We start from the raw sequence: 26,650 nt of genomic DNA on the forward strand, positions 1-26,650 counted from the left end.
TGCTCTGTTGTGCATCGCTGCTGTGATTTTTGAAATGTCCCCACTGTTGGACAAATAAAGGAATATCATATCATATCATATCAAGCTGGTTCCATAAAAGAGGAGCTTGATAACTGAAGGCTCTGGCTCCCATCCTACTTTTTAAGACTCTAGGGACACCAAGTAGCCCCGAATTTAGTGAGCACAACTCTCTAGTGGGGTAATATGGTACTACAAGCTCTCTAGTGGGGCAATATGGTACTACAAGCTCTCTAGTGGGGCAATATGGTACTACAAGCTCTCTAGTGGGGTAATATGGTACTACAAGCTCTCTAGTGGGGCAATATGGTACTACAAGCTCTCTAGTGGGGCAATATGGTACTACAAGCTCTCTAGTGGGGTAACATGGTACTACAAGCTCTCTAGTGGGGCAATATGGTACTACAAGCTCTCTAGTGGGGTAATATGGTACTACAAGCTCTCTAGTGGGGTAATATGGTACTACAAGCTCTCTAGTGGGGTAATATGGTACTACAAGCTCTCTAGTGGGGTAATATGGTACTACAAGCTCACTAGTGGGGCAATATGGTACTACAAGCTCTGTAGTGGGGTAATATGGTACTACGAGCTCTTTAAGATATGATGAAAGACCAATCAAGGCTTTGTAGGTGAGGAGAAGAATTTGAAATGGGATTCTTGATTTTACGGGGAGCCAGTGCAGAGCAGCTAGTGCAGGAATCATGTGATCTTAAGAGACTTAGTAGAGCAGCCTGATAAGAAATAGTTGACTTAAGAGACTTAATAGAGCAGCCTGATAATAAGTAGTTGACTTAAGAGACTTAATAGAGCAGCCTGATAATAAGGAGTTGCAGGAATCTAGTCTAGAAGTAACAAACGTGTGAACCAGTTCTTCTGCATCTTTTTGAGACTAGATGTGTCTAATTGTTTTTATGTCACGTGGGTGAAAAAAGGCAGGCATTGAACGTTAAAATAATGAAGTATAGTGGAAGAGTTGGATAAATATATGACTTTCACTCCAGGAAATATTTTCTTTATTAATCCTTCCCATTTCTATTTTGCCTTGGAAAACATTACTTTTATAAAATGTTTACAAAGATATACATTCTCGCCTACTTGCACAATAAAAATGTTTCCTAGATGAATTATGGGTATTGACTATTATTTTGAATTATGAGTCTTGACTATTTTTTGAATTATGAGTCTTGACTATTTTTTTGAATTATGAGTCTTGACTTTTTTTGAATTATGAGTCTTGACTATTTTTTTGAATTATGAGTCTTGACTATTTTTTTAAATTATGAGTCTTGACTATTATTTTGAATTATGAGTCTTGACTCTTTTTTTGAATTATGAGTCTTGACTATTTTTTTGAATTATGAGTCGACTATTATTTTGAATCGCGTCCCATTTGTATCGCCCCTCTGTTAACCTTAACATTCTTAACATATTAATATGCAGTAACATAGCCTCGGTCTATATGAATTATACAAACAAAGACAAACTGAGTATAATCTCGGGTGTTGTTAGTGTTGCAGCGACAGATGGTTGGCGGGCTATATAAACCGGCCGCGGTGCACTCTGGGTAACTACGGGAGGACGTCATCTCCCTCCCCCACACCCGGGATAAGCGCAGCTCTTTTGCCGGTGAAAGATTGGTCGGACAGCGCGGGTGCCATTTGGCGCAGTATATTGAGCCACATCCGTCGACAAAGGGCGTAAAGCTATTTATTTATCGTATTTGTGATTTTTTCTTCAAACATTTTTTTTCAGTTAAAACATCCACGATGAGCTCAATCAACGTGAAAAAGCTGAAAGTGAACGAGCTGAAGGACGAGCTGAAGAAGCGAGATCTGTCGGATAAAGGGCTGAAGGCCGAGCTGATGGACCGCCTGCAGGCCGCGCTGGACGAGGAGGCCCTCGCGGGAAACCCCCCGACGGAGCCTGACGCTGCAGCGGCGGCCGAGGGCTCCGGCCAGGCCGCCGACCAGGAGGGCATGGGAGAGGAAGAAGAAGGCGAGGGCCCGATAGAAGAAAGCATGGAGGCCAACGAAGAGGAGGAAGAAGAAGCCGAAGAAGTAGCAGCGCCGGTCGTAGTAGCTGAAGAAGTAGAAGAGAAAACGGGAAATGGGGGCGACGGGGATGCCGTTGTTGAAGACGAAGAGATGGGTGAGGGCGAAGAGGAGGAGGACGACGAGATGGACCCCATGCTCAAGGGAGATGTCGACGACATGGAGAAAATAGACACGGAGGAGGATGGTGAGCCCGCGGACCCGACTGCTGAGGGTGAGTCGGCCGGAGTGGTTATGAAAAATGTGACTGGCTGGATGGACTGACTGAGGGGGTCGCGTTTTGCTGTAGCGGTAATGCTAACGCGGGAGGGAGCCGGCTGGGGATGACTAAACCCGAACCCGTTACCGCCGAGCCGCGCGGCCATGTTGAGAGCGTGACCTCGCCGAGCTAGCAGGCGTTAGCCACAAACTGTTAGCCGCTAAAGCTAACGCGAATCGTTTTCTAACATAGCCGAGTCTCTAGTCCACAAACTATACGTTTATCGTTTTTATTTAACAGCAGAATATCGCTCGTGACGATTGAACGCGCTAGGTGAATGAAGTCACGCGTAAAACATTGATTTAACGAGGCTTAGTCCGGCTTTTCGTTTCGCTTGGGTAGCGTGTTAGCTTGCGAGCTAACGTCATTCTCTTTGTGTTTGGTGCAGCGGTCAGCCGGGAGCTAACGGTTACTCCAGGGGTTCCCACGTTGGAGCCTGGCTTTTTTAAATTGGGTGGTCGTGTGTTGGGGATGAACCAGGAAGATACCGTGTTGTTACTCTAAAACTCGCTTTAAACAAAAGGCGCCCACGTTTAAAATAAGGTGTGACTATAAAAGCGGGGATATTGGCGGTGAGCCTGGCCTCCGCGTTAACGTCACGCCATTAAGACACCATCGGGCCGTTCACATCGCGTTTAATTACGAATTACTTCCGATTTAATGCAGGACTTTGCCCGTATGTGTTTACATCTAAACGTGCCGACCCAACGCGGTGCAGAAGACGGGCTCGTCGACCGGTGTGTGGTTCGTTTGTCCGGGGGTTGAATAGAAAGTGTTCATCTTGTTGGATGAACCTAGACGCTGTCGGTTCATCGTGATTATTCTCCGAGGTAATTTAGGGTTCCCATTTACTTGCATGATGCATTTGTCCCAGATTAGTTTCCTCCTAAATAACACGGGGATGCATCTCAATCTTCTAGAACACAATACAGTCCAAGCCCTTCAGACCAGGGTTAATGTCCCTCTTACTTCAGAGACTTGTTCTTCCAGCCACAGCGAACACTGTTCACAATGTTAATTTCGACCAGCCTATATTGTAATTATTATTATCTGGTCATTAGAGTTGTTACAGTTTATGCAGTATGATTGTGTATATATATTTATTTAAAGTGTAATCTCGAGGTGTTACCTCTTTGGTTACCTTTCTATTGATGATTATGGTCGACAATGTAACTAATGAACTGGCTCTGTGGGCCAGAACCCCACTGCCAGTCCGACCTCTTCTCTCTCAAAAAGGAGCACCTCATTCTATATCTTTGTTCTATTTTCAAAGGGGATGCGGACAAAGACACGAATGCTGATCAGAAGAATAAGAAGGGTGTTAAGAGACGCCGGGAGGAACATGGAAGGGGCTACTTTGAATTTATTGAAGAGAACAAATACAGCTGGTAAGGATGGGACAGAGCAAAAATGGCCTTCAGCATCCCTGAAGCGCCATCCATAGCTTTGTTAAACTGTATTGGCTTTAAGAGCCAATGCACATAACTAGCATAAGGAAAACCCTCATTTTCAAGTATTATACTATCTATTAACTACCTCACTTTCACATGTTTTGAGGGTCATCCCTGACTACCTTTTTAAGAGCCTTACCTTTTACAGTGCACACTCTCATTTGTTTCTCAAATGGACTGCATTCTGTAGCAGAAGTGCAACTATCAAGTCTCTGTGAATTTTCACATCTGTTCCTCATGCCACTTTTGGAAAGCCAGTTGTGTCCTCAAGGTGAAGCCAGGCTGCTCAAGACAGAACCCAGAGGAAAGTAGCAGATGTGCACTTTTTAAATGAATGGAGGGTGGGGCGGGGGGGGGGGGGTGCCCAGTGCTGCAGGGTAGCACACCAGGTTAGAGAAAAAAGGCCCAACGGGTTTGGAACGTCCACGGAGGAGCTCGTGATTGACCGTCCATCGTTTAACCTCGCAATTGTCTATATATATATATATATTTTTTTCTTCTATAGTTTTGTTTTTACTTTCACTGGTTGTATGACGTCAAACTGCTATTTCTGTCTCATGTCTTGTGTGTATGTTATCATGGCGTGAGAGCGTGGACGCGCGTTTGTGTGTGCAAGACTCTTCTACCCCTGTGCAGGTGACATCATGCATGGTGGGCGTGTGTGTGTGTGTGCATACGTGTACCTAATTCTTGGTCAGTTTTTTGTTGTCATTGCGTTGTTGACACACTTTAAAAGGATCTGACGTTGGATAACAAATTATTATTTATTATATTTTCGGGAAGAGGCTTGAGGTCCTTTTTGTCCCTTCCTACCTGACAGACGAGTCAAAGTTCCACTTTTTGAAAGTCCGTCTTTTCTCATTACCATATTTTATTTATACCTTTAATCCACCCTGTGAAGCCATAGGCCCCCGTGCACCCATAGTACTCTGGACTGCACTGACCGTACGCCACCATAAATCTCCCCCGGCAACCATTCTCACTACATTTTGGGAACTACGATGGCGGATGTCTCCGGCGATGTTAAGACTCCTGCGGATGCTCAACCCTCATCGGTTCCAGTCCGACTGAATAGTGACTCCACTGGACTTAGACAATTGTCTGTGGAGCGATGCAGACGCCTCGTGGAAACGCTCCACCGTTTCCACTAGCTTCTTAAACTCCCCATGCTAGACGTGTGCCTAATCTCAAGCTCCAGAGTTGGTAAATTGCTGTAGCTCGACGACCCGTCTCAAGCAGCCGAGCGTGGCCTTCACGCTGACTCAGAACAGTGAGTCGTGACCTCTTTTTTTTTAAATTGGGATTTCACAAATTGGGAAGTTAAATATAAAACTGCACCGCTGTCACTGACGGACCCCACAGCGATCCTGGAGATCATAAGCACACTGATCTGAAAGGGGAGCGCTCCTTATCACGTCCACAAGTGGGTAGCAGTGAGTGCTAGGGATAGCAGCGGCTCTCTTTCTCTCTGTATCTCACGTTTTAGATTTCGCCGGATACTAGAAGGTAAGTCTGCCGTGGCCAATCATACAGACTTCTGTGGAGACTTGCTTGCCCAACTTACTGTTCCTGTTTTGTATTTCTTCCCTTTAGTCTCTTTCCAACTTTCTCCCTGACATATTTTTCAGCAAGTGGTACCCAAGACATCTCTTTGTTTGTAGTTGCATCGGCGTGTGTATCCTCCCGTTGACTGGTTGGTGTCTCTTTTCAGGGCCTCATTTAAGTCGCCCGTGCCCCCCCTGGAGGAGGAAGATGAAGAGTTTGACGACACAAAAGTCTCCCTGGACACCTGTGAGTGACGAATACCAATGTTTAAAGGAATATTTACAGCTTTATTCAAAGATCCATGTCCCGAGAAGTCTTGAGATGACGGCGAGTTGGAACAGTGCCGCTCTTTATCGCCGACCTATTGGATACAGATATTTTTGAGTGCTTTTTTTTCTTCTTCTAGACAACTGCGACCTGCACTTTAAGGTGTCTCGGGACCGTTATAGTGCCTCGTCTCTCACGATGGAGAGCTTTGCATACCTGTGGTCCGGAGGCAAGGGAACCTACGGCGTGAACAAAGGCAAAGCCTGCTTCGAGATGAAGGTACAGTAACGACGCGGTTCACGCTGCCCTGCCGTATGCAAATTCTCATTCTTATTACAAAATGGACTTGCAGGGAACATTAACTTTGCCATGTTGTGCTGTGGGTGTTGCTTCATGTCAACAGATTGCAGAGAAGATTCCTGTGAAGCACATTTCTAGCAAGAACATGGAGATTCATGACGTGCAGGTCGGCTGGTCCCTGTCCACCGGCACCCTGCTCCTCGGTCAGTGTCTCGCGTCCTCTCCTGTCTGTTATACTGCCGGCTGGGTATCGGTGAAAGGACTCGCAATAACTTTCCGTGGTAGAAACTCGTAGCCAGAATAATGTAGCCACACATGTGCAGCAAACTGCTAAAGTAATAACTCAAACTTGATGGATATCCTGACTCCTGATATCCAAAATGGTGACCAAGCCGGTGCAAAATATGATTTGTTCATAAAGAAGGGACTCCACAAAGTGAACCGTGTAATCTTTGGTTGACTGTCTGTCAAATGCAAAAACCAGAGGGCTCTGTTCTCCTAGAGCTCCCTCTAGTGGTTCATAAGCCACATGACATGTTGATGTAAAATGGCTCCAGCTCCGGCTCTTAGTAATGGAGGCTGGCTTATTGCCAACATACTAGTCCCAGTGGCTGAGACGAGGTGTGTTCATTCGAAATGTCTGTACTTCTGCATTTCTTTTTCAATGAATGTTGTCTCCCATTAATGTTTTAGGTGAGGAGGAACATTCCTATGCATACTCTGGGAAAGGCAAGAAGACCACCAACTGTGTGACCGAGGACTTTGGAGAGACCTACGAAGAGAATGATGTCATCTGCTGTCTTATTGTAAGACATGCCGCTCGTACTTATCAAACTAGATGAAAACCAGGAACACGTCGATGTATATGTTCCCTCATTTCATGTAAATCAGAAACCGGAGGAACCTCATTCAGTTAGCGTTCACACGTGAATCAACAGTCACTCGTCAGAATGGCCGGGTCATTCGTTTCAACTGGTTTCCCCGTCTTCTTCTCTCAGGACTTTGAGGGCGAGGAGCTGGCCGTGTCCTTCTCCAAGAACGGCGGGGAGCCCGCCGCCGCCTTCCAGGTCACGAAGGACTCCCTGAACAGCCAGGCCCTCTTCCCCCACGTCATCTGCCACAACTGTGCCGTGGAGTTCAACTTTGGCCAGATGGAGACTCCGTACTTCCCTCAGACCGAGGGCTACACCTTCCTGCAGCAGATCCCCGTGGACGACCGAGTCCGGGGCCTCAAGGGGCCGCAGACCAAGGCCGACTGCGAGGTGAGCGCAGTGATGTGTATTTGTTGTTGTTTTCAGGACAAGTGGCGTTGACCCTCGTTCTCTCTCTGCCTTTCATGTAGATCATCGTGATGGTCGGCCTGCCGGGCTCAGGGAAGACGACATGGGTGAAGAATCATGTCCAGGAGAACCCCGGGAAGTACTACATCCTCGGCAGTGACACCATTGTGGACAAGATGATGGTCCGTACTGTTACAGCAGTCGTCTCCCGTAGTTCATTCCGGCTCTATTTAATGTGCTTTAAACTATTTTGTTCCATCATTTAATATAGATTAACAGCCTGAAGCGCCAGTCAAAAGACATCACAAAACTGAGCGCCATTTCCCAGAGAGCACCTCTTTTCCTGGGAAAGTTCATTGAGATCGCCGCCCGCAAGAAGAGGAACTACATCCTGGATCATGCAAGTGGCATTTTCTTCTTCAGTTCTCCAGATGAGCAGGAAACCAACACTGTCAGTACAAGTGAACCCGTTTGTCCTCCCCCACCAGACCAACCTGTCGGCCCCGGGCCAGAAGAGGAAGATGTGCCTGTTTGCGGGCTTCCAGCGCAAGGCGGTGGTGGTCTGCCCCTCGGACGAGGACTACAAGCAGAGGGTCCAGAAGAAGGTGGAGGGCGACAGCAAAGAGGTGCCCGAGCACGCCGTCTTCAAGATGAAAGGTAGGAGGGATGCTTTGGGCCTCGACTCGTGCGCAGTAGGATACAGGGAAAACCTGGAAAAGTCATGGAATTTTAAAATGGTTATTTCCAGGCCTGGAAAAGCCCTTGAGGAAAAATTAAATCCGAAAAGTCATGGAAATGAGTTTGAAATCATTTATGTTTTAAGAGAAAGATGCTCAAAATATAAACCGGTCATACTAGTGGTGCAAGTCTTCATTTTAATCAAACTAATATCTTATTCAATTGTATTATTTAAGGTTATATACTGTAATGCTTTTGAATTCTCATTGTTTGTTTAATTACTAAATTCTCACTTTTTCATGTTTCCACTGAGATTTCACCAAATGTTTTTGTCACATGGACATTTGGTTTAACGTCCTGGACACCCGTTGGTCACCGTGTGGATGAGCCCCGAGTATAACTAGCTGAGTCTAAGTCCCGCCTCCTTGACCACGCCCCCGTGTTTCCCTCCAGGCTTCTACTCGCTGCCCGAGGAGGGCGAGAGCTTCAGCGACGTCATCTACGCCGAGCTGCAGAAGGAGGAGGCCGGCAAGCTGCTGGAGCAGTACAAGGAGGAGAGCAAGACGGCGCTGCCGGCGGAGAAGAAGCCCAACCAGGGCAGCACCACCCCGAAGAGAGGCGGAGGCCTGCGCGGCGGCGGCCGGGGCGGCAAGAACCAGTTCGGCCGCGGCGGCGGAGGCGGCAGTGGACCCGGACAGAGAGGGGGGGGCCGCGGGGGCTTCCAGAACCGAGGCAACTTCAGAGGAGGTACTGATGCGTTGGCGTCGTTGTGTTCTGATTATATGACGCCCATTTGTGACACGCATGCTAACTCGCGGCGCTTCCGATCTGTCTGCAGCCCCGGGTCCTCGCGGCGGCGGCGGCTTCAACCGTCCCCCTCGCGGCTTCCTGCCCCCCCCGGCGTTCAGGGGCGGCTTCCACAGCCGGGGGAACTTCAACCGGGGCGGCGGCCCCCTCCCGAGCCTGGGCGGGTCCCTCAGGGGCGGCCCGATGAGGGGCAACATGGGGCCCAGAGGGGGTCACATGAACAGAGGCGGCCCCATGAACAGAGGCAACATGAGCAGAGGAGGAGGAGGCGGAGGAGGAGGAGGTGGTGGAGGAGGAGGAGGAGTCAACATGCATCGCGGTGGATCCAGGGGACATCACAACCAGGTGGGGTTTGCCGACGACGCTTTACTTCCTGTCATGTGATCTCTCTCTGTTGACGTAGTCATCATCGGCCCGTCTCTCTCTCCCCGCTATAGTTCCAGCAGCAGAGAGGTGGTAACCGTGGCAACTTCGGAAACTTCGGAAACAAGAATGGCAACTATGGCAACAGGAACAGCGGCAACGGAGGAAACGGCGGTAACTTTGGCAACAGGAACGGGATGGACAAAGCCCAGGCCTTCAACCAGAGCTGGCAGCAAGGGGTCAGTATCTACACGAGTACTACAGACTATACAGAGTACTGGTACATGGGAATACTACAGAGTTCTGATGGGTCCGTGTTCTGATGGGTCCGTGTTGGGGCTCAACACAAAGTAACTGGGTCTCTCTGTCTGTGCAGTTCTGGAACCAGAAGCCGTGGAGCCAGCAGTACCAGCCTGGATATTACTAAGACTCTTGTTGGACTGGCGGCCGACACTCGAGACCGCCGCTCGCCACGGATCATCCCTCCGCCCCGCGTTTCATTTTACTTTCTCTAGAACCCACTTTTAGTATCTCAGACCCACCGACTGACAATGAAGACGCCACATGGAGCCACGGGGTCCACATCGGGGGGGAGGGGCTCATACTTCCACCCGCACACAGGTTGCTACGCGGGTTCAGTCTCACGCAATCATCCCTTTTTATTTCTTTCGTTGTATATTTCATTATGCTTTTTTTTTTTCTCCACCACTTTTAAATGACGTGCTTTTAAAGAGGAAAATAGATCTCATGTTATCAGGAACCAGAAACCTTTTATGCCAGCTCCAGAGAGGAGGGGGGGGGGGGGCAGATGTGGACAGATTTTTTTTTTTTTTTTTTTTTTCCTGGGCTGCATTTTATCTGTGCTGTGATTTCTTTTATTTAGCTTCTTTTTTTTTTTACTAATTGTAAATATTAGTATTTTTGTGTAGTCTGGAGTTCAAAGAGGTGATGGTTGACGGGTCATGTCAGTGAGACGCATGGTCGCTGATTCTCCTGTTGGCTGTACATGTCGAGAGTCTTTTGTTCCCTGTAACCCAAACTAGACTACAATAAACTACTCGTTGGCTTTTTACATTCTTGACTTGTGATTCAGCTCAAAGGTGTGTAAAAGACCTTTGATTGGCCAATGTCCTCGTTTGCTACTTCAAACCGTGAGGACACGCCCCCTTTATGTGCTCCCTCCAGGTGTCCTCGACCCTCCTCTAATCTCTGAGGAAGTATTGACCCGGCCATTTTAGACGTACGGAAGCCATTTTTAGTATTTATTCCCAAAAAGAAACGAGGCACCTTACTCCACTTTGATTCTCAGACGGCGCCGATCATTCCAGAACCTCATCCCAGAACCACGATCGACTCTTTAACGGCTCGTCTTTCCCGTGTACCGCCGTTTCTGACCCCGATGCTAGTTCAGCTTAGCGGAGATATGGAAAAGCAGGCGGGGTTCCTCGTCTTCACCAGCACAACCTGAAGGGCTTCACGGCCCGCAGCTGATCTGGGACCTGTTGGCGCGACGCAGAGGGACTGGTCGAGTGGGAGGCGGCCCGACAGCCCATAATATACCCCGGCAGAGGACACCCTGCTTGTGTTCCAACACAGCTGGACACGCCGGTTCAGTCGATTAAAAACCCAGAGGTGTTTTTTTTCCCTGTAACATTTAATAAACCTGTAAATACGTCGCCACTATTCCCCCATGCACGAATGTTCATCAATTGGCTCGGAGTAATAACTGTATTGTGATTAAGAAAGTTAGTTCGCCCCAGTACTGCTGTGATAAACTGTCGACTATATTTAATGTGTGGAGTGTTCCGGGCCCTCCTCTTCTCGTTCTCATGCATCCAGCAGAACGCAGCTTTGAGTTTACCGTATAACCTATAACACACAGACTCTATATTTTTACCGCTTTATGTTGCAGGTTGTATATCAGGTCTTTTATTATTAAACCCAACAATGCAAAAAGCTCCCGAGACTTTTCCAGATTTGTTTTTTCTATCTTACGGTTTTTGATATTTGTGTTTTTAAAAACTTGGACTGTACTCTTTTCTTTTTTTAAATGTGTCTTAACTCTTATTAAAGTTAAAGAAGCTGGTACATGGTGACTGTGATTTGTTCCACGGGAAATGTATTTACGCCAACATTAAATTGGCGGCTCTTACTGCTGATTAAAAAGTGACCTAAATTAATTACAAATAATTAGTTCAGTAGATGCATCATTGGCTGAAATTACCTTTGATCTACTTAAAATTCTCAGGTGAGGAATCTTTGAGTTGTCTCATATCGGCCTCATTTTGAGAGTCAACCGGCTCATGCTTAATGTTCAAAGAAGATCAACATTGTTCTCACGTCTCAATATATTTATTATATATCTAGTCACCCCCTGTCGAAGAACACTCTTTTAGCGCCTGTCTCTTTAGGAGCTCCCTAGTCTGCTCTGGTCAGCCGTCCTGGGATTCAGGGCGTCCCTTCTTTAAATGGCTGTGACATCACAACCTTCACTTAAAGCAGGTGTGGGCAAACTACGGGCCGCCGAGTAGTATGAGTATTCTACTTTTTTAAATTTAAAGTAAAGACGTAAAGCGTTAACTTTTTAAGAGTTACGCTAAACTTACAGCTGCATCCAGAGTTTTGTTCCTCGAGTGTGAACACATTATCTATTATATTACCTTTGAATGGTATTTGACACTGAACTAGTTCATCTTTATCTCAGTGATATACTCCAAATGAACATATATCAGTATATCTAACGATGGATATTCGGGGTGTGCAAACATAAACTTGACCAGGAGTTCCCAAACTTTTTCCTGCGAGGGCCTCATAACTTTTCCCTTCTCTGATGGGGGCGGGTTCAGTTTGTAACAACAAAATGTGACGACCGCAGGGGTGCCTAAATGTAAACATTTATTGTTTTCAAGAAAGCCACATAACCAAATATGAATAACCCTTTCCGGGATCTTCACAGAAAAAGGTTAAATGCCTGCATTCTGAATTCATTGTTCTCTTACCTTTTCGCCATTATTCCGTTCTATTGGACAGCGGTTCGTCTAGGATCTGCGTGGCCAGACTGAAGGAAAAAAATGATAATGCGTCTCTGGTATTGTTCAGGGGGTGGGACAAATGTGGAGGCGGGCCTTAGTTTGGGGCCCACTGGTCTGGGGCTTAGCCCCCCTTTCTTTGGCCCCTGCTCATGTATGGAGCCCTTCTGTAATGATGAGAGGACCAAAGAAGAGACGATCCATCTCATACTGACCCGGCTCATCGGTCAAATTAGAAAAAACATTGTGGCCCCTGAGCCAAATAGTTTGCCCACCCCTGATTTAAAGGCACAGTTCCTGATGACGCTCTGTGGATCGAGCATCTTGATCCCTTCACAGTATTTATTTAACATCCTCAGTGGTTCTCACCCGGGGACCGGCGAGTCTCAGGGGGTCGTCACGCTCACATTCACTGGCAGTGGGATTCTTTTAGCAGGTGTTTGATCATAACACATAGAGATGTTGACCTGGTGACCCAGATCAAGGGTTCCTGGGTCAAAGGCATAACTATTCACCCTCTGACGTCTGACGGTCAACATATTTTAAATCAACACTTAACAGGTTTATAAGTGTATCCTCTATAATATCTGCGCCATAGAAATATGAGAAGTGTTCACTCTGACTTCACCACCTAGCATGTTTGAAGCCTTGAGTTCTGAATGTTGGCCATCTTGGTTTTTTAACTGAAAACACGCTGGGAAAGGGTTCACGTTATAAAAACTCCCAGACAACCGACCTGTCAATCACGAGGTATTTAAATAACAATGGAGCATCATTTATTATGTTGGTATGGAAGAAGACTTGCAACTAGAGATTGAGATCATAAACTTACATTGACAATGTTTTTAAAACCTGCGATTTGACAGTTTAAAGGTGCAGTGTGTAGGATCTGGCGCCATCTAGTGGTGAGGTTACAAAGTGGCACCAACTGAAACCAAAGCCTGTGGAGCCGGTGTTTGTGTTGAGGACCACTCTGTGTGTAAAGACAACAACACAACCTCTGATTCACAGGTGGTTATGAACCAAAGAAACACACATGTTGATATTATATTACATTTCTACCAACAGTTCACCCTAAATCTACACGCTGGCCCTTTAAGACGTGTTGCCTACAGGGCAATAGAGACACTAGTGTTTCTTTATAATACTATAAATACTTTGAGTACCAGTATATGTGACAGTGAATACTTTTAAAAGAGTACCAGTATACTGTATATGTCACAGTGAATACTTTTAAAAGATTACTAGTATATGTTTAACAGTTTATACTTTTTAAAGATTACTAGTATATGTGACAGTGAGTACTATTAAAGAGTACCCGTGTGTCCTCCAGGCTCCATGTGAATCCACTCCCCTCCGTCAGCAGCGTGTGGGTGGAGGACACGGACCCCCCACACACAGCCAACAGGGCATTAGCCGGCCCGCTCTAAGTCCGATGTAAACACTCGAGGAGCGCTCTCCCTCCGGCTTACCGCGAATGGACTTCGCGTTTCTCGGCATGTCGCCGCGTCGCTCCTCCCCACCGCAAACAAAGCGGCGTGAGTCGCTGTGTCAACAGCGGCGTGCCGGCGGCGTGCCCGATGCCACAAGTCATTAGGCCAAAGGATTTGCTCCTCTCTCCCATTTCCTATGCGTGTCAATGAAGGCGGAGGAGGCCTCCTGCATGTGAATGCGGTCATGAATGTGAATGGAGGCCCAGACAGCAGGGAAGGGACCACAGGGTGAATCTAGATATTTTATTTTCAAAACATAAACTCATCACTATTATGTACAGCTTGAAAACAAATGTGACAGAATTTGAACGATCGCCCCGCGAGATTCGACGCGACTCGTGCAAATGTGAAGAAACCAAAACCAAAAAAATATAAACAAATATGTGAAAGTGCTTGTGGAAGGAGACGGAGTTTGGTGTCGCGTGAGGAACTCCAGATAAATGTCCATTTAAATAGAAAGTACTAGATGTGTTGTTTCAAAGCCTTAAATATATCAACACCCCGATGAAAAGACACAAAGATATTCCTATAATACTTCTGTCCACACGGCGGCTTCATACGATGGAGACGTTGTCCATGGTGCACGCGCACCTCTCCACGATCATGTTGGGGAACTCGGCCACCTCTATCTCCGTGTAGTCGCCCTTCTTCACCAGGTACATGATGGGCAAGGGGGCGCTCTCCGCCACCGTGCACCGCCGCTCCCCGTAGCCGTAGTTACGCCTGGGCTGCTTGCAGCCTCCGGCGCAGCTGAAGGCCTGGTACCCCGCCGGCTCGATGATCCAATACTGGGTCCAGGTGAGCGAGCGGAAGTCGATGAAGTACTGTTCCCTGCAGCAGGTGCCTTTGTTGTGGTTGACGTCGCAGTCGCCGTGGGAACTGAGGAAGAAAAGATGAGGAAGACAAGTTAGAGGACTTGTTTGAAATGACATCATCACGCTGATGACCACACTTATCCAACTCTGTCATGTCATGTGTTTAGTGGGTGAATCTACACAACGAGCCCTTTTTTAAACTATATGTAATAGCAATGACGTAATCACACGGGTCACAACTCAAAAACACGACTTCAATGGGATTTTTTTGGACTCTCCAAACCATGAGAAAGTTCACGTGACGCCCCTCTGCCACACCACGCGCATCCACTAACAATGCAAATGGTGACAGGTAAAACACACAAAAAGAGGAGGGTGTGGGCCAATTGCCACGCCGATACAATATCCTGTATATCAAACGCTCGCGCCCTTACCCGTATTCTTCGAGGTTCAGTGTGTAGAGGATGAGCTCGGGCCTCCCCAAGGTGTTGTCCGTCTGCTCCTGGGTGGTAAAGCGGACACTCTTGGCCAACTCTGCCGCGTAGCTGCCGGGTCTCTCGCCCTCGATCCACACCTCCATGTGCATAGGTGTCTTCTGCTGGGTCTTGGACCAATAGTGCACCGCCTGAGTCACATCAAAGCTCTTCCAGCCGGTCTCGTGAATGGGGATCAACCTGTGAGCGCGAGAGATAAGGGCGATTAATTAGACGGGTTAAACAAAACGACAATTACATTATTATTACTAAGATAAGCGACTGAGACGGGGGTGATGTCACCCCCTTAATTGCTCTATAATTCAGATATTTGCATAAACGCGCCGCGTGGAAAACGGTCCCTTACCGTGAATCTACCAGTGATGTCCGGTTGGATCCGTTGGGCAGCACCTCCACCCAGTAGAGGCTGACCCGAGCGTTGTTGACAGCCCGGTGGTTCTTCCTCTCCACCGCGAAGCGCTTGTGGTAGGAAGCCCGCTGGTAGAGCTTGAGCTCCGCCATGGTCACCTCGCTGTTATCCGGGATCCTCGCCTCCATGTCGAACACCATGCGTTGCCGAGTGGTGTCAGAATACACATACTCCCCGAAAATATCTAGAACACGGAGCAATGCAAGCGTTATGGGCGATTCTGTCTTTCTGGAAGATTACAATCACCGTTTTTGGTGCGTAAAAGCGTCTCAGCGCACCAATTACGCACTGAAATAACCGCTCCCCCGACCTGCTATCTGTGTCAACGTGATTTACATTCTAATTAATACAAATAACATATTCTATTTTTGTACTTTTTTTTCATGGAAACGGTCCTTACCTGCATTACCGGGGATTCCCCTGAGGATGCCCGCCAGGCTGGGCAGAGATCTGCGTCTCCTGCTGTGGTGCATCTTCAGCATGGACGTGTACTTGTTTCTGATATGCGCCGGCACCACCAGATTCTCCAGATCCCTCTTATGGATCTTTGGAACTTCATCCAGCCCGAGTTTGTGCAGCAGCGCGTCCTTCATATCCTGGTGCATAAAGGCCTTGGCGAGGCCGAGGAGAGCCGAGCAGAGGACACAAGCGCGCAGGAAATCCATGAGTTCCGAGTGATGGACGACAGCAGCACAGGAGCACGAGTCACCAGAGATAGACAGCGTTGCTCTGACACTCCCGCAGCCTCTTATATTGTCGCGGCCCTCCCCGCCGTTCGCACTTGGTCAATGGGGGCGGGGCCCCTTATCAGGACAAAGGTGCGACAATAGGGCCCCGTCCTAGGCAGGATATCTAAGTGGCCATACTTCAAACAGCAACCATTAGACTCTTCACCATAAAACTATGCCTGCGTTGCATTTGATCTACAGATCTGCTCTTTCGGGTGTGAGGACCTGCTGCAACTGAGATTCCTCCGGATAACCAAATCAACATTTATTTGTGCACTTTATGTATTTATAAACTTGCTCAGCTGTAATTTTACCTCAAAGTTCACACCCTGATGGTTTAAAATCCCTTTCTGGGGATTCACCGCCCCAGATGAGAAAAGGGAGAACATTATTTTGCAGGATTTATTATTATTTTCATTAAACGATGACCGGGAAACATAACTGACTGCCAGCGTGATAATGACTCTGTCTCCGTGTGTGTCCACCTGAATGCGGCCTCGGCCTGTGAGCGGTGTTATGTGTGTTCTGTGCTGCTACACATGCGTCCCAGACAGACATCTCCTGACCCTGTGAACCTGAAGTGCCCTCTCTGCTCAGTAGCACCCTTGTCTACACACACACACACACACCTCACACTCCGACGTGTACATTCCACTGGACGATGTCAGTCTGGCAACAGTCTGTCACACACACAGCGGCCTTATCTCTGTCTGGGTGGCCGCGGGGCAACCGGTGTCCGACGTGGACTCCGAAACGGCAGCGGGCGAGTCCAGCCGGGTCATCTTTTGGGCAAGAGTGTGCAACAAGAGAGAGAGGGGGGAGGGGGGGGGGGCTTACAGAACAAAAAGGGAGGAGGGGGGAACCGCAGGATTAGATGTTTATTCCGAGCCCTGTCGCCCATTCTTGGCCCTCTCCGGCAGATTAGAATTATTAGCCAAACAGACAGTTAATCCAGGGGGGCCTGTGGTGGATGTGGATTGGGGGCAGGCTCTTCACAGGTTGGTGATTATCTGATTCCATTGCGAGGATTTGCCTTTGCCTTTTTTGTCACACAAACATTAGAAGAGGGGTGCTCCCGCTGCCCAGAGGGCCCGGCCGGCGCTTGTGTATTGGGCCGTGTTTGCTCAGAGATGTCAGACGGACTGAAGGGGCACACAGGAAGAGCAAATGACAGATGACTGCCAGACCTCCGGCTTACGAGCGGGACGCATGATGATCCGCTGGTAGACCGCACCGTGTGTGTGTGTGTGTGTGTACACGTTGAAACAGAGCGAGGGCAGCATGGCGGCCTTGTTACACACGTGTGTTGTCGGCGCGGCTGCATTTGTGTTTTTAAACCAAATGTTTTTCTCCTTTTTTTGTTTTCCGGAGCAGTTTTTATGCAACTTTTTGTGTGATTCGTGTGATTGTGTGTGTGTGTAGTGTTGTGTAATCCTGGGTCTCCTCCACATGATGTAAGAGTTTCACTCAGTGACTTCAGGGCTCATCTCAATCTGCTTAAAACAGACAAAAAACTACCTACTGCATCCTGTTAAAAATCACGTTTACACAAAGTAGCCCAGCAGTAACGACACTTATATTATTATTATTATTATTATTATTATTATTATTATATTACGCGGTGATTTAAAGGCAGAATCTGTGTTTCTGAATAAAAAACGTCAACGTTTCCTCTCATAATTGTTCTTTGAAACTAATTTGATGATAAAGCCGTCGAACCCTGAAGCTGAGGTCCAAACTGAAGTCAGAACCGTCGGTGCAGACATGTATGACCTTTAAGGTCAAATCAATAAATAGGACTCAGAGCTCTGGGGCCAAGTGGAAGGTCCCGTGTCATCCTCTCTTCTCCCTCTTATTACAACCCCTAATTCAGTAAATTAAGATGCCCTTTGTGTGATATTTCTCAGTCTTTCTTCCTTCCCATGCCAATCAAAGACGAGCTTCCCAGTTCAAAGCTCCATCTGATGCTCCCAGGTGCCATTTCTTTTCAATCAAAGGCCAACAAGCTCCCACAATCAACAACTCAGGTGTTAATTAACATCCAGGCATTTGCATTCAAAAGAGGTCCAATTTATAGGTCATTCCCTTCCATTTGTGAAACACGGCATCCCCTTTGCTCCCCAGGCTGTTTGCGGAGGAGCCGGTTTAATATGCCGCAGTCGGGATGTTTGTACATTAGACTGCAGCATCTCGTCTCCTTGGCAACGAGGCGGGGCTGCGCCAAACAGTCAATATTTAACTTGTGTTGGTGGTCAGCGCAAATTCCTCATTATTCACATCATGGCTGCTTTGTCACCCACTTCCTGATCTGCCATTGCCCGCTTTATCTCGAGATCAAATATTTGGGGACATGAACCGCCGCTGCTAGTTTGCACCTTAATGGCCCTTTTTTTCTTTTTTTTCTTCTTTTCTTTAAGTTTCTGCGCAGCTGCAGACGGCAACGAGACGCACTGGAGTCTGGGTCGATGCGTCGGGGGGCCGCACCCAATAATCATCACGCGCGAGACCTGGACAATACAGAACTGCTCGATGGCCTCCACATCACAGAGGACCGCCGTCTAATTGCATTTCACGCAGTTGATGGCGGTCAATCAGCGCAGAGACGGTTTCAGCCCAGACTTAACCCAATAGGACGTGATTAGATAGGACTAACAATTAATATTTTCATTAACGTTTAATTAATCGACATAGGCGAGACTTTTAGTGTGCAGGGTGACAAAGAACCAGATCCAACCGATAAAAGAAACTCAAGACGGACACGAGGTGTTCCGGTTCGGGAGGATCACTCTGTCTACACGTTATGCAAAACTAGGTACAATATGCAGACTTTAAACAGGAGGAATTGATTGATATCTAACCGCACACACACACACACACACACACACACACACACACACACACACACATGAAGAGTAAATACCGTTAAATCCCCCGTTGAACTGCATGGAGGCGGTCTGACCAGCAGAGGGCGCTCTGGTGACTTGCAACGGCTCGAAAGGGAACAGACACACCTCGTGTAATATTTAAAAGTGAATACACTATTTCATAAAGTAGATTCTTCCTTACACTCAATACTTCGATCAATGACGTCATCTGTTCACATAATTTCTCTACTGCACTTTTAGAATCTGTTTTAAATGATGTCCCGAAACTCCAGACTGTTTGTTTCCTCTTTTTAATTCTATTTAAATGTTTTTTTAATTGTTATTTATACATTTCCCCCTTATTGCGACATGACAATAAAAAACATTTATATATATTATATATATATATATAATATATTATAATATTATTTTCTTATTTATTTATTTTTAATGTATATTTTATTAGTGTTCAGAATCTCACATACACATATTTAAATTTGTCAGATTCTATGTATAGAGAGAAGTAAAAAAAAAACCACATATACAAATAAAGAAACAAAAACAATACCATAATAACACAACTATAAATAAAGCAGGGAGAAATCATTTTCCATAGAGTAAAGAAATACAGTCAGGGCATTTATCTGTGACATAGTTGCACCACTTTTGCCAGTGCTTAAGAAATGTTTCCGTTTTCTTATTTTTTTACGTCTGGTGCTTTCAGTAGAAAATAGTTTATTATTATCTCAGTAAAGTCACCGTCACTATTTATAGTGCGTAGTGTTCATGAATTATGTCTCCAATTAATTTACATGTATTTTAAATGAATTGTAAATGTAATGATAATGAAAAAAACAACTTATTCCTATTAACCCTTGTGTTGCCTTAGGGTCATTTTGACCCGAATCAATATTACACCCTCCCCCCGCCTTTGGGTCATTTTGACCCGATTCAATGTTTCACCCTCCTGTTACCTTTATATTTACTAACATATTTTACCCTTTGGGTTCAATTTGACGCCAGCAATTAAAACCTCCAGAAAATTATTAGAATTAATATTGTTTTCCAAGTTTAAGTGTGAGGCACTTTATGTTTGTTTGTTGACTACCGAAAGAACACCGACATTAAACATTGAATGGGGTCAAATTAATCCTAAGGCGGGGGGAGGGTGTAATATTGATTCGGGTCAAAATGACCCTAAGGCAACACAAGGGTTAAAACGGCACATTTTAAAATATGATTAATTTAATTTGAGAGTGGATTATTACCTTTACAGGGAACCGTGCTTCTGCAGTGCCACACACAACACATGTTGTTTTCTCACTGACACAGAACATCACCAGAGAGGTTATACAAAAACAAGTGCTTCAAATGACACCTGGTCACCATCTACACCTGGTCAATGGTCACCATCTACACCTGGTCACCATCTACACCTGGTCAATGGTCACCATCAACACCTGGTCAATGGTCACCATCTACACCTGGTCAATGGTCACCATCAACACCTGGTCAATGGTCATCATCTACACCTGGTCAATGGTCACCATCTACACCTGGTCAATGGTCACCATCTACACCTGGTCACCATCTACACCTGGTCAATGGTCACCATCAACACCTGGTCAATGGTCACCATCTACACCTGGTCAATGGTCACCATCAACACCTGGTCAATGGTCACCATCTACACCTGGTCAATGGTCACCATCTACACCTGGTCACCATCTACACCTGGTCAATGGTCACCATCTACACCTGGTCAATGGTCACCATCTACACCTGGTCAATGGTCACCATCAACACCTGGTCAATGGTCACCATCTACACCTGGTCAATGGTCACCATCTACACCTGGTCACCATCTACACCTGGTCAATGGTCACCATCTACACCTGGTCAATGGTCACCATCTACACCTGGTCAATGGTCACCATCAACACTTGGTCACCATCTACACCTGGTCACCATCTACACCTGGTCACCATCAACACCTGGTCAATGGTCACCATCTACACCTGGTCAATGGTCACCATCAACACCTGGTCAATGGTCACCATCTACACCTGGTCACCATCAACACCTGGTCAATGGTCACCATCAACACCTGGTCACCATCTACACCTGGTCACCATCAACACCTGGTCAATGGTCACCATCTACACCTGGTCAATGGTCACCATCTACACCTGGTCAATGGTCACCATCAACTCCTGGTCACCATCAACACCTGGTCAATGGTCACCATCTACACCTGGTCAATGGTCACCCTCCTGGTCACCATCTACACTGTGTCCAGTGGACGCTCAGCCAGTCTTGACACTGCAGAGGCCTGCAGCACGAATCCATTTGCCCCGTTTCTGATCAATAGGAGTGTTCATTGTTGTGGCGTGTGTCCCACAGACAGAAGGCTTCTCCCACCGTCTCTCCAGACCTTCTCCCATTCAGCTGCAGGCCGTTAACCATTAATAGATGGTACTTTGAGCGGCGATAAGCACCTCGCCCCAATAGGATGGGACGGTGATAGTTCAACGAGCTGAAATATCTCTGTCTACTCAAACTTTATGAATGATTCAAATGATGTCATTGCTGTTAATGGTAAAGTGAGCATAGCGGCATCTAACAGGTATAGAGAACAGACAAAACAAGTGCACATAGGGAACCAGTGTAGCTTGATGATCTGATAAATGTCTGTGATTTACAAACTGTATTGATCTGTGTGATTTATTCTAATGTATGGATCTGCGCATGTGATTACAGCCTGCAGGAACATCAGAACATCCAAGTCCAAGCCACACATGCGTGTTTGTGTAAAGGGAGTTTACCCTCATTGTTAAGATTGTATCACCAGTGAGAACAGTCCAAGGGGCAGAGCAGCCGGACTACAGGCGTACCGTGAGGGAGGGGAGGGGCGGGGGGGGGGGGGTATGTGAGATATGAGAGATGCAATAATAATGTTGTCTTTTTTATTTGTTGGGAACACAAGTCACCGACACCTTGAGAAAACACATCATTGTCAAAGTTACCATTTCTGATGCCACGTTGGCCTGAGAAGTGCATAAAGATGCAGAGCACGCACACACACACGCACACAAACACGCACGCACGCGCACACACCTATGGATTGTCTGAAGGTTGTGTGAATGTGTCCCAGACCACTCCACTGCGGAGAAGTGTCCTCTGCGCACCACGTCACCAGCAGACTGACAGACAGCCCGCAGTTTCCATTCACAACGTTGACAGCCCCCCCCCCACACCCCAAACCCCCTCCCAACCCTTCCGCACAGCAGATGCTGTGACGGGCGCCATGATGATGATCTGGGCTTTTGCCTGCAGCAGCGACCAGAGATGCTATAATGCAGGGGAGATGTGATGCCAGCTCTAAAGGAAAACAAGGCGCTCAACGGAATGGCAAATCAAAGATGGCCGCTTGAGGATTCAGCGCTCTGCGCATGCGTGAAAGTTGGACGTTTTACGAACTTCTTCGTCGAACGAGGCGTATTTCGTTACAGTTTAGACATTCTACGGTGACTAAGAGAGTCTTTTTGACCGGGTTCATATTGGTTGGGTTTTAATGTGTACATGTGTGTAGCGTCGTGAGCGAAGCGTCCATTTGTAACCCATTCATAGTTTACAACCGAGCCCTTTTTCCCAGAATCCAGTGCGGCGTAACGGAGAGAGCCGTGTCCTCGGGCGTCTCTCCCGGGGGAGAGTCTCTGGCTACAGGCTGCTGGTAGCTCGCGAAGACGGCGAGGAGCGGAGCGACGGACCGGCGGGGGAGGCAGGCACCGCAACGGGAAGGACGGGGGGAGGCGAGTCCCGGATTCGGAATAAGTAGGACTAGGACTGCAGCTCTGCTCCTGACGCGTAACGAGCTCCGCTGTAACCTTCAACAAAAAAACAAAAAGGACCCTCGTTTTCTGACTGCTAACTTGCTGCCTGAACTCTCGAGCCAACCGTCGTCCTTGAACCGCGAAGAAACTAAAAAGAGACGTTTGGGGTTTTTTTCCGTGGACTAAGAGAATGGGATTTAAAGAACACAACTGCCAGCGCTAAGTTGGGAAAACAAGGGATATATTTTCCAGTTGAATGGGGAAATAACTCAACGCTGCGGAAAAGGGGACACGTTTGGTTAAACGGCGGTAACACTGTGAAAAAGGGGCAACGATGGCATTTGGGAACGAGGGAAAGTAACGTTAACGTTAGCTCGCTGGCTAGCGCCGTAGCTAACCTAGCAGGCTGCTAACTAAGCCTGTGTCGCCCTTCCATTCCTGGAGCAGAGGAGGGGCGCTGGGGCTTTGTAGCATTGCAGATCTGCCCTGCAATCTTTTGGAGGGGGTTAACTGCAAGAATGGAGAATCCCAAATATCTGCCACCACAGCTCGCGGGGATCTGCCGTTAAACCGCGTCGTCTCGGTTCGTTCTCCCGGTTCTCGGGCCAGCCTGCGCTGGGGATTTCATCAAAGATCCGCCAGCCCGGGGCAGCAGGGTCTAGTTGTGACAACTTCTCCTCGCATGTGCCCCGCGGGGATACGTGTTACACAACCGGGGGGAAGTGCTCCGCGTCTTTAGCCACCGGGGGGAGGGGGGGTCATGTACCGGCCGACGTCGACGCGGAATTAGCCGCCCGACCTGAAAAGTTGTGATACTTGTCGAGACATTCAAGGTGAGAGAACTTCTGGAGCAGGCCCCTGTGTGCTAACTCACAGGCCGAGGAGGTGCCTCGCTCGTCTACGACCTCCTCCATCATCATCATCATCATCATTACTTCAGGAATCAGCAAGTCGGAATAATCATGTCGGGAGAATTGCGTTTGAAGAAGCTGGAGAAGCTGATCCTGGACGGGCCGGCCAAGTCCAACGGCCAGTGTGTGAGCGTGGAGACGCTGCTGGACATCCTGGTGTGCCTCTACGACGAGTGCAACAACTCCCCGATCCGGAGGGAGAAGAACATCCTGGAGTTTCTGGAATGGGGTGAGCAAGACTACTTCTTTTTAGTTTCCTCTGAGTCTTTTTTTCTTCCATTTTGTTGTTATTGGTAAGCCGATAGGCTGATGTCGGTGTGGTGGTGCAGCGGCCCTCCCTTCCCCATCACGTTCCTGTTCTAGAAGTAGTGGGGTTCACTTGGCCTGCTCTCTCCTCGCTGGGACTCACACAGCAAGGCCACTTTATTCTTGTGTTTTTTTTTGCATCACACACACACACACACACACACACACACACACACACACATATATATATACACATAACAATTCAGTTTATTTTGTACAGCCCATTATCACAAATTACAAATTAGCCTCAGAGGGCTTTACAATCTGTACAAATACGACATCCCTGACCTTTGACCTCACATCGGATCAGGAACAACTCCCAAGAAATAGAAAAAAAACATTTCAAAGTGAAGAACCCTTCAGGAGAGCAACAGAGGAGGATCCCTCTCCAGGATGGACAGAAGCGATAGATGTCATGTGACCAGAAGGAATCATTGCAGAGTTACAACACATTAAATGAGTATGACAGAGTGTATGAATAGTTGGTAGTAGATAACACACACACACACACACATGCAATAGCATGTTGAAGTTGCATGAAACGCACATTGCACAGTAGACACGACCCAGAAGTACAAGCAGGGTTCGTACGGTCATGGAAAAGTCACGGAATTTTAAAATGGTTATTTCCAGGCCTGGAAAAGTCCTGGAAAAAAAGTAAATCATAAAAGTTTTGGAAAAGTCATGGAAATTTGTTTATCATCACATGTTCATTTATGCGGAGTTTAAAATAATTAATATGTTTTTTAAAGAAAGACGCTCAAAATACAAGGTGTTGCCGGGCGAAGCAGTAACCCGACACACAGAAGGACATCAACTGGAGTGAGGATCTCAAACGGGCCCGCTCTGAGTTTTGATACCAATCCAGGAAAGTTCTCATAAAGATGTCCGTATCCTTCAGGCTACCATTTATTCCAGTGAACACGCACACGCTCACGTCGAGAACGGGCCGCTCCGAACCCTCTCTGGTTCGCTGTTTTTAGTTTTTGCAGTAGTCGCTTGTCACGCCAGATTGGTTTCCTATTTTCACGGACGTGTGTGTGTGTGTGAAAGTTTGTTGACGACGAACCGAGCTGTCTCTGAGCAGACACGCTCTGTTGTGATCTGTGTTTGGTTGCCAGCGTCGAGATCACATACCCGGAATGTTTTGATTGGCTTTCTAACTTTCTTCCCCTCTCATGTCGGAGAACATAACATGCAGGAGGAACACACACGCAGGCACGCACACACTCGCGCCTCGATCGTTTGTGCAAAAGGTCTGTGTGTGTGTGTGTGTGTGTGTGTGTGACATTAGGGGTTTGGTTTGTGCATGAAGCAGGAATGTGAACTCACCTTTTTTTTCCCTTCCTCTGGCGCAGAGGCCCGGTAGCTGCCAGAGCCTGTCTGTCCTGCCCGTGTTTTAAAGCCCTGAACGTCGTGCTGCGGCGGTCTGAGGACGTGCGCGAGCAAAAATCATTGGCCCGTGGATCGAGACGCATTTATGATACGGCGTGCAGCCTATGATTATAGAAAGAAGGTGCAGTTTGGCACATTTGCTGGCATCTTTATTTCTTCCTCCTGTGAAATTGCGATGTTGAACAGGAAGCCGGTCGGCCGGCTGTGGAAGGGCAGCGGCAGTTAAATCAGTCAAATGGTGGTTACGTTTGGCTGTTTTACCACCAACCACCATCTGGACAACCTATTCTGTGCTAAAGAGGGAGCGACGCCGGCTAGTAAATCACTTTGGTGATTATTATTATTATTTTTGTGTATCTTAAGAGGTACTTTCCTGCCGGTCCAAAAGCCAATCCAACTATGTTCAGTGTTTAGTCGTTACACATCGTGTGTTGTTTCCTTTAGAGCATCCTGCCCCCCCCCCCCCCCCCTGAGGTCCTGTGTTGTCGCTTGTTATGGTGTTCCACTCCAGAGGGATTCGAATGAGAATCCTCCAGCTTCTATAATTAATACCAATTAATTTAATTGAGTTGAAGAGTTTGTTCCCCCAGAGGCAATGAAGCTGGAACGAAACACAAATGACTTTTAATGTCCTGGTAGAAAGAAACACACCAGGGCAAAGGGCAGAAATATAAAGTTGCCCCTGATGTCACTAGGAGAGGCAAACAATGCCCCCATAATTTCCTCTTATAAGTATAATTTAATAGCCTTTTGTTATTGTTCTGTGTTGTGTCCTATCTGTATTTCCTTTACTGTACACACAAACAAATCTATAAATATATTTTAAATTATAACAAATAAATAATAAGAAGTTATAATTGATAATAGTTGTTTTAAAAATGTAATAACAATAAATAAGCACAAATAAATAAGAATAACATTGAATATGATTCATGTATTTTTTTTGCGTTAAATAAAATCTACAAATATTTTGAATCTGTTGACTACAGCCTAATCGTCTTATTATTGCCTAATAGTCTTATTATTGCCATTTTTATGACAATTGCTCATATACTGTGAGCCCAAATAAGTATATTTATTTTTTAACAAAGGTTAAATGTTATTTTAGAAGTTTAAAAAAGTGCCTCAATTTCTTTTTAATGCCCCTTGGTTTCAGTCACAGGGGGCAAAAGTTCCCCCCTAAAAGCGATGTAAATGTCGTACCCTGTAGAAAGGCCTTGTCTTCTTCCAGAAGAGCCTGGTACCTCCATAGAAGATTTATCACGACACCATAGATATACAAACGGAAGTATCAGCCTTTCAATAAATGGTCTTCGTCATGTTCTCTCGTTATACTTTATAAACTGTAAACATT

The 26,650-nt window shown here is 46.8% G+C and overlaps 3 protein-coding genes and 1 long non-coding RNA gene across 5 annotated transcripts in view; 2 read left to right on the plus strand and 2 right to left on the minus strand.

Moving 5' to 3' along the window:
- The first annotated feature begins 1,624 nt into the window (after nucleotides 1–1,624).
- On the plus strand, nucleotides 1,625–11,107 carry hnrnpub (heterogeneous nuclear ribonucleoprotein Ub). Its single transcript, XM_056428252.1, has 14 exons — nucleotides 1,625–2,283; nucleotides 3,602–3,716; nucleotides 5,491–5,570; nucleotides 5,731–5,870; nucleotides 5,995–6,094; nucleotides 6,585–6,697; nucleotides 6,890–7,153; nucleotides 7,234–7,353; nucleotides 7,443–7,571; nucleotides 7,660–7,828; nucleotides 8,303–8,596; nucleotides 8,688–9,001; nucleotides 9,094–9,258; nucleotides 9,396–11,107. The coding sequence occupies exons 1-14, from the start codon at nucleotides 1,785–1,787 to the stop codon at nucleotides 9,444–9,446; spliced, it is 2,553 nt and encodes an 850-aa protein (XP_056284227.1). The 5' UTR covers nucleotides 1,625–1,784; the 3' UTR covers nucleotides 9,447–11,107.
- LOC130202587 (uncharacterized) lies at nucleotides 7,813–13,373 on the minus strand. The gene is made up of 3 exons (XR_008833375.1): nucleotides 12,881–13,373; nucleotides 12,019–12,077; nucleotides 7,813–7,881 (listed from the first exon to the last, which is right to left on the minus strand). It is a non-coding gene; the product is annotated as an uncharacterized LOC130202587 (long non-coding RNA).
- Nucleotides 13,374–13,770: 397 nt separating this feature from the next.
- On the minus strand, nucleotides 13,771–25,681 carry lft1 (lefty1). Of its 2 annotated transcripts, XM_056428983.1 has the most exons (5): nucleotides 25,234–25,681; nucleotides 15,660–15,870; nucleotides 15,197–15,443; nucleotides 14,791–15,030; nucleotides 13,771–14,420 (listed from the first exon to the last, which is right to left on the minus strand). In XM_056428983.1, the coding sequence occupies exons 2-5, from the start codon at nucleotides 15,862–15,864 to the stop codon at nucleotides 14,096–14,098; spliced, it is 1,017 nt and encodes a 338-aa protein (XP_056284958.1). In that variant the 5' UTR covers nucleotides 15,865–15,870; nucleotides 25,234–25,681; the 3' UTR covers nucleotides 13,771–14,095. The 2 variants fall into 2 exon arrangements, with proteins under 2 accessions (XP_056284958.1, XP_056284957.1); XM_056428982.1 differs by lacking the exon at nucleotides 25,234–25,681 and having other exon boundaries at nucleotides 15,660–16,390.
- Nucleotides 22,622–26,650, plus strand: part of cdc42bpab (CDC42 binding protein kinase alpha (DMPK-like) b) — a 69,751-nt gene continuing 65,722 nt past the window's right edge. The window contains exon 1 of the mRNA XM_056428977.1: nucleotides 22,622–23,824. Within this exon, the coding sequence (XP_056284952.1) occupies nucleotides 23,647–23,824 (178 nt within the window). The 5' untranslated portion in view covers nucleotides 22,622–23,646. The remainder of the gene's footprint in view (nucleotides 23,825–26,650) is intronic.

The sequence above is a fragment of the Pseudoliparis swirei genome, chromosome 12 (assembly GCF_029220125.1).
Source record: "Pseudoliparis swirei isolate HS2019 ecotype Mariana Trench chromosome 12, NWPU_hadal_v1, whole genome shotgun sequence".
In the NCBI taxonomy this organism is placed as follows: domain Eukaryota; kingdom Metazoa; phylum Chordata; class Actinopteri; order Perciformes; family Liparidae; genus Pseudoliparis; species Pseudoliparis swirei.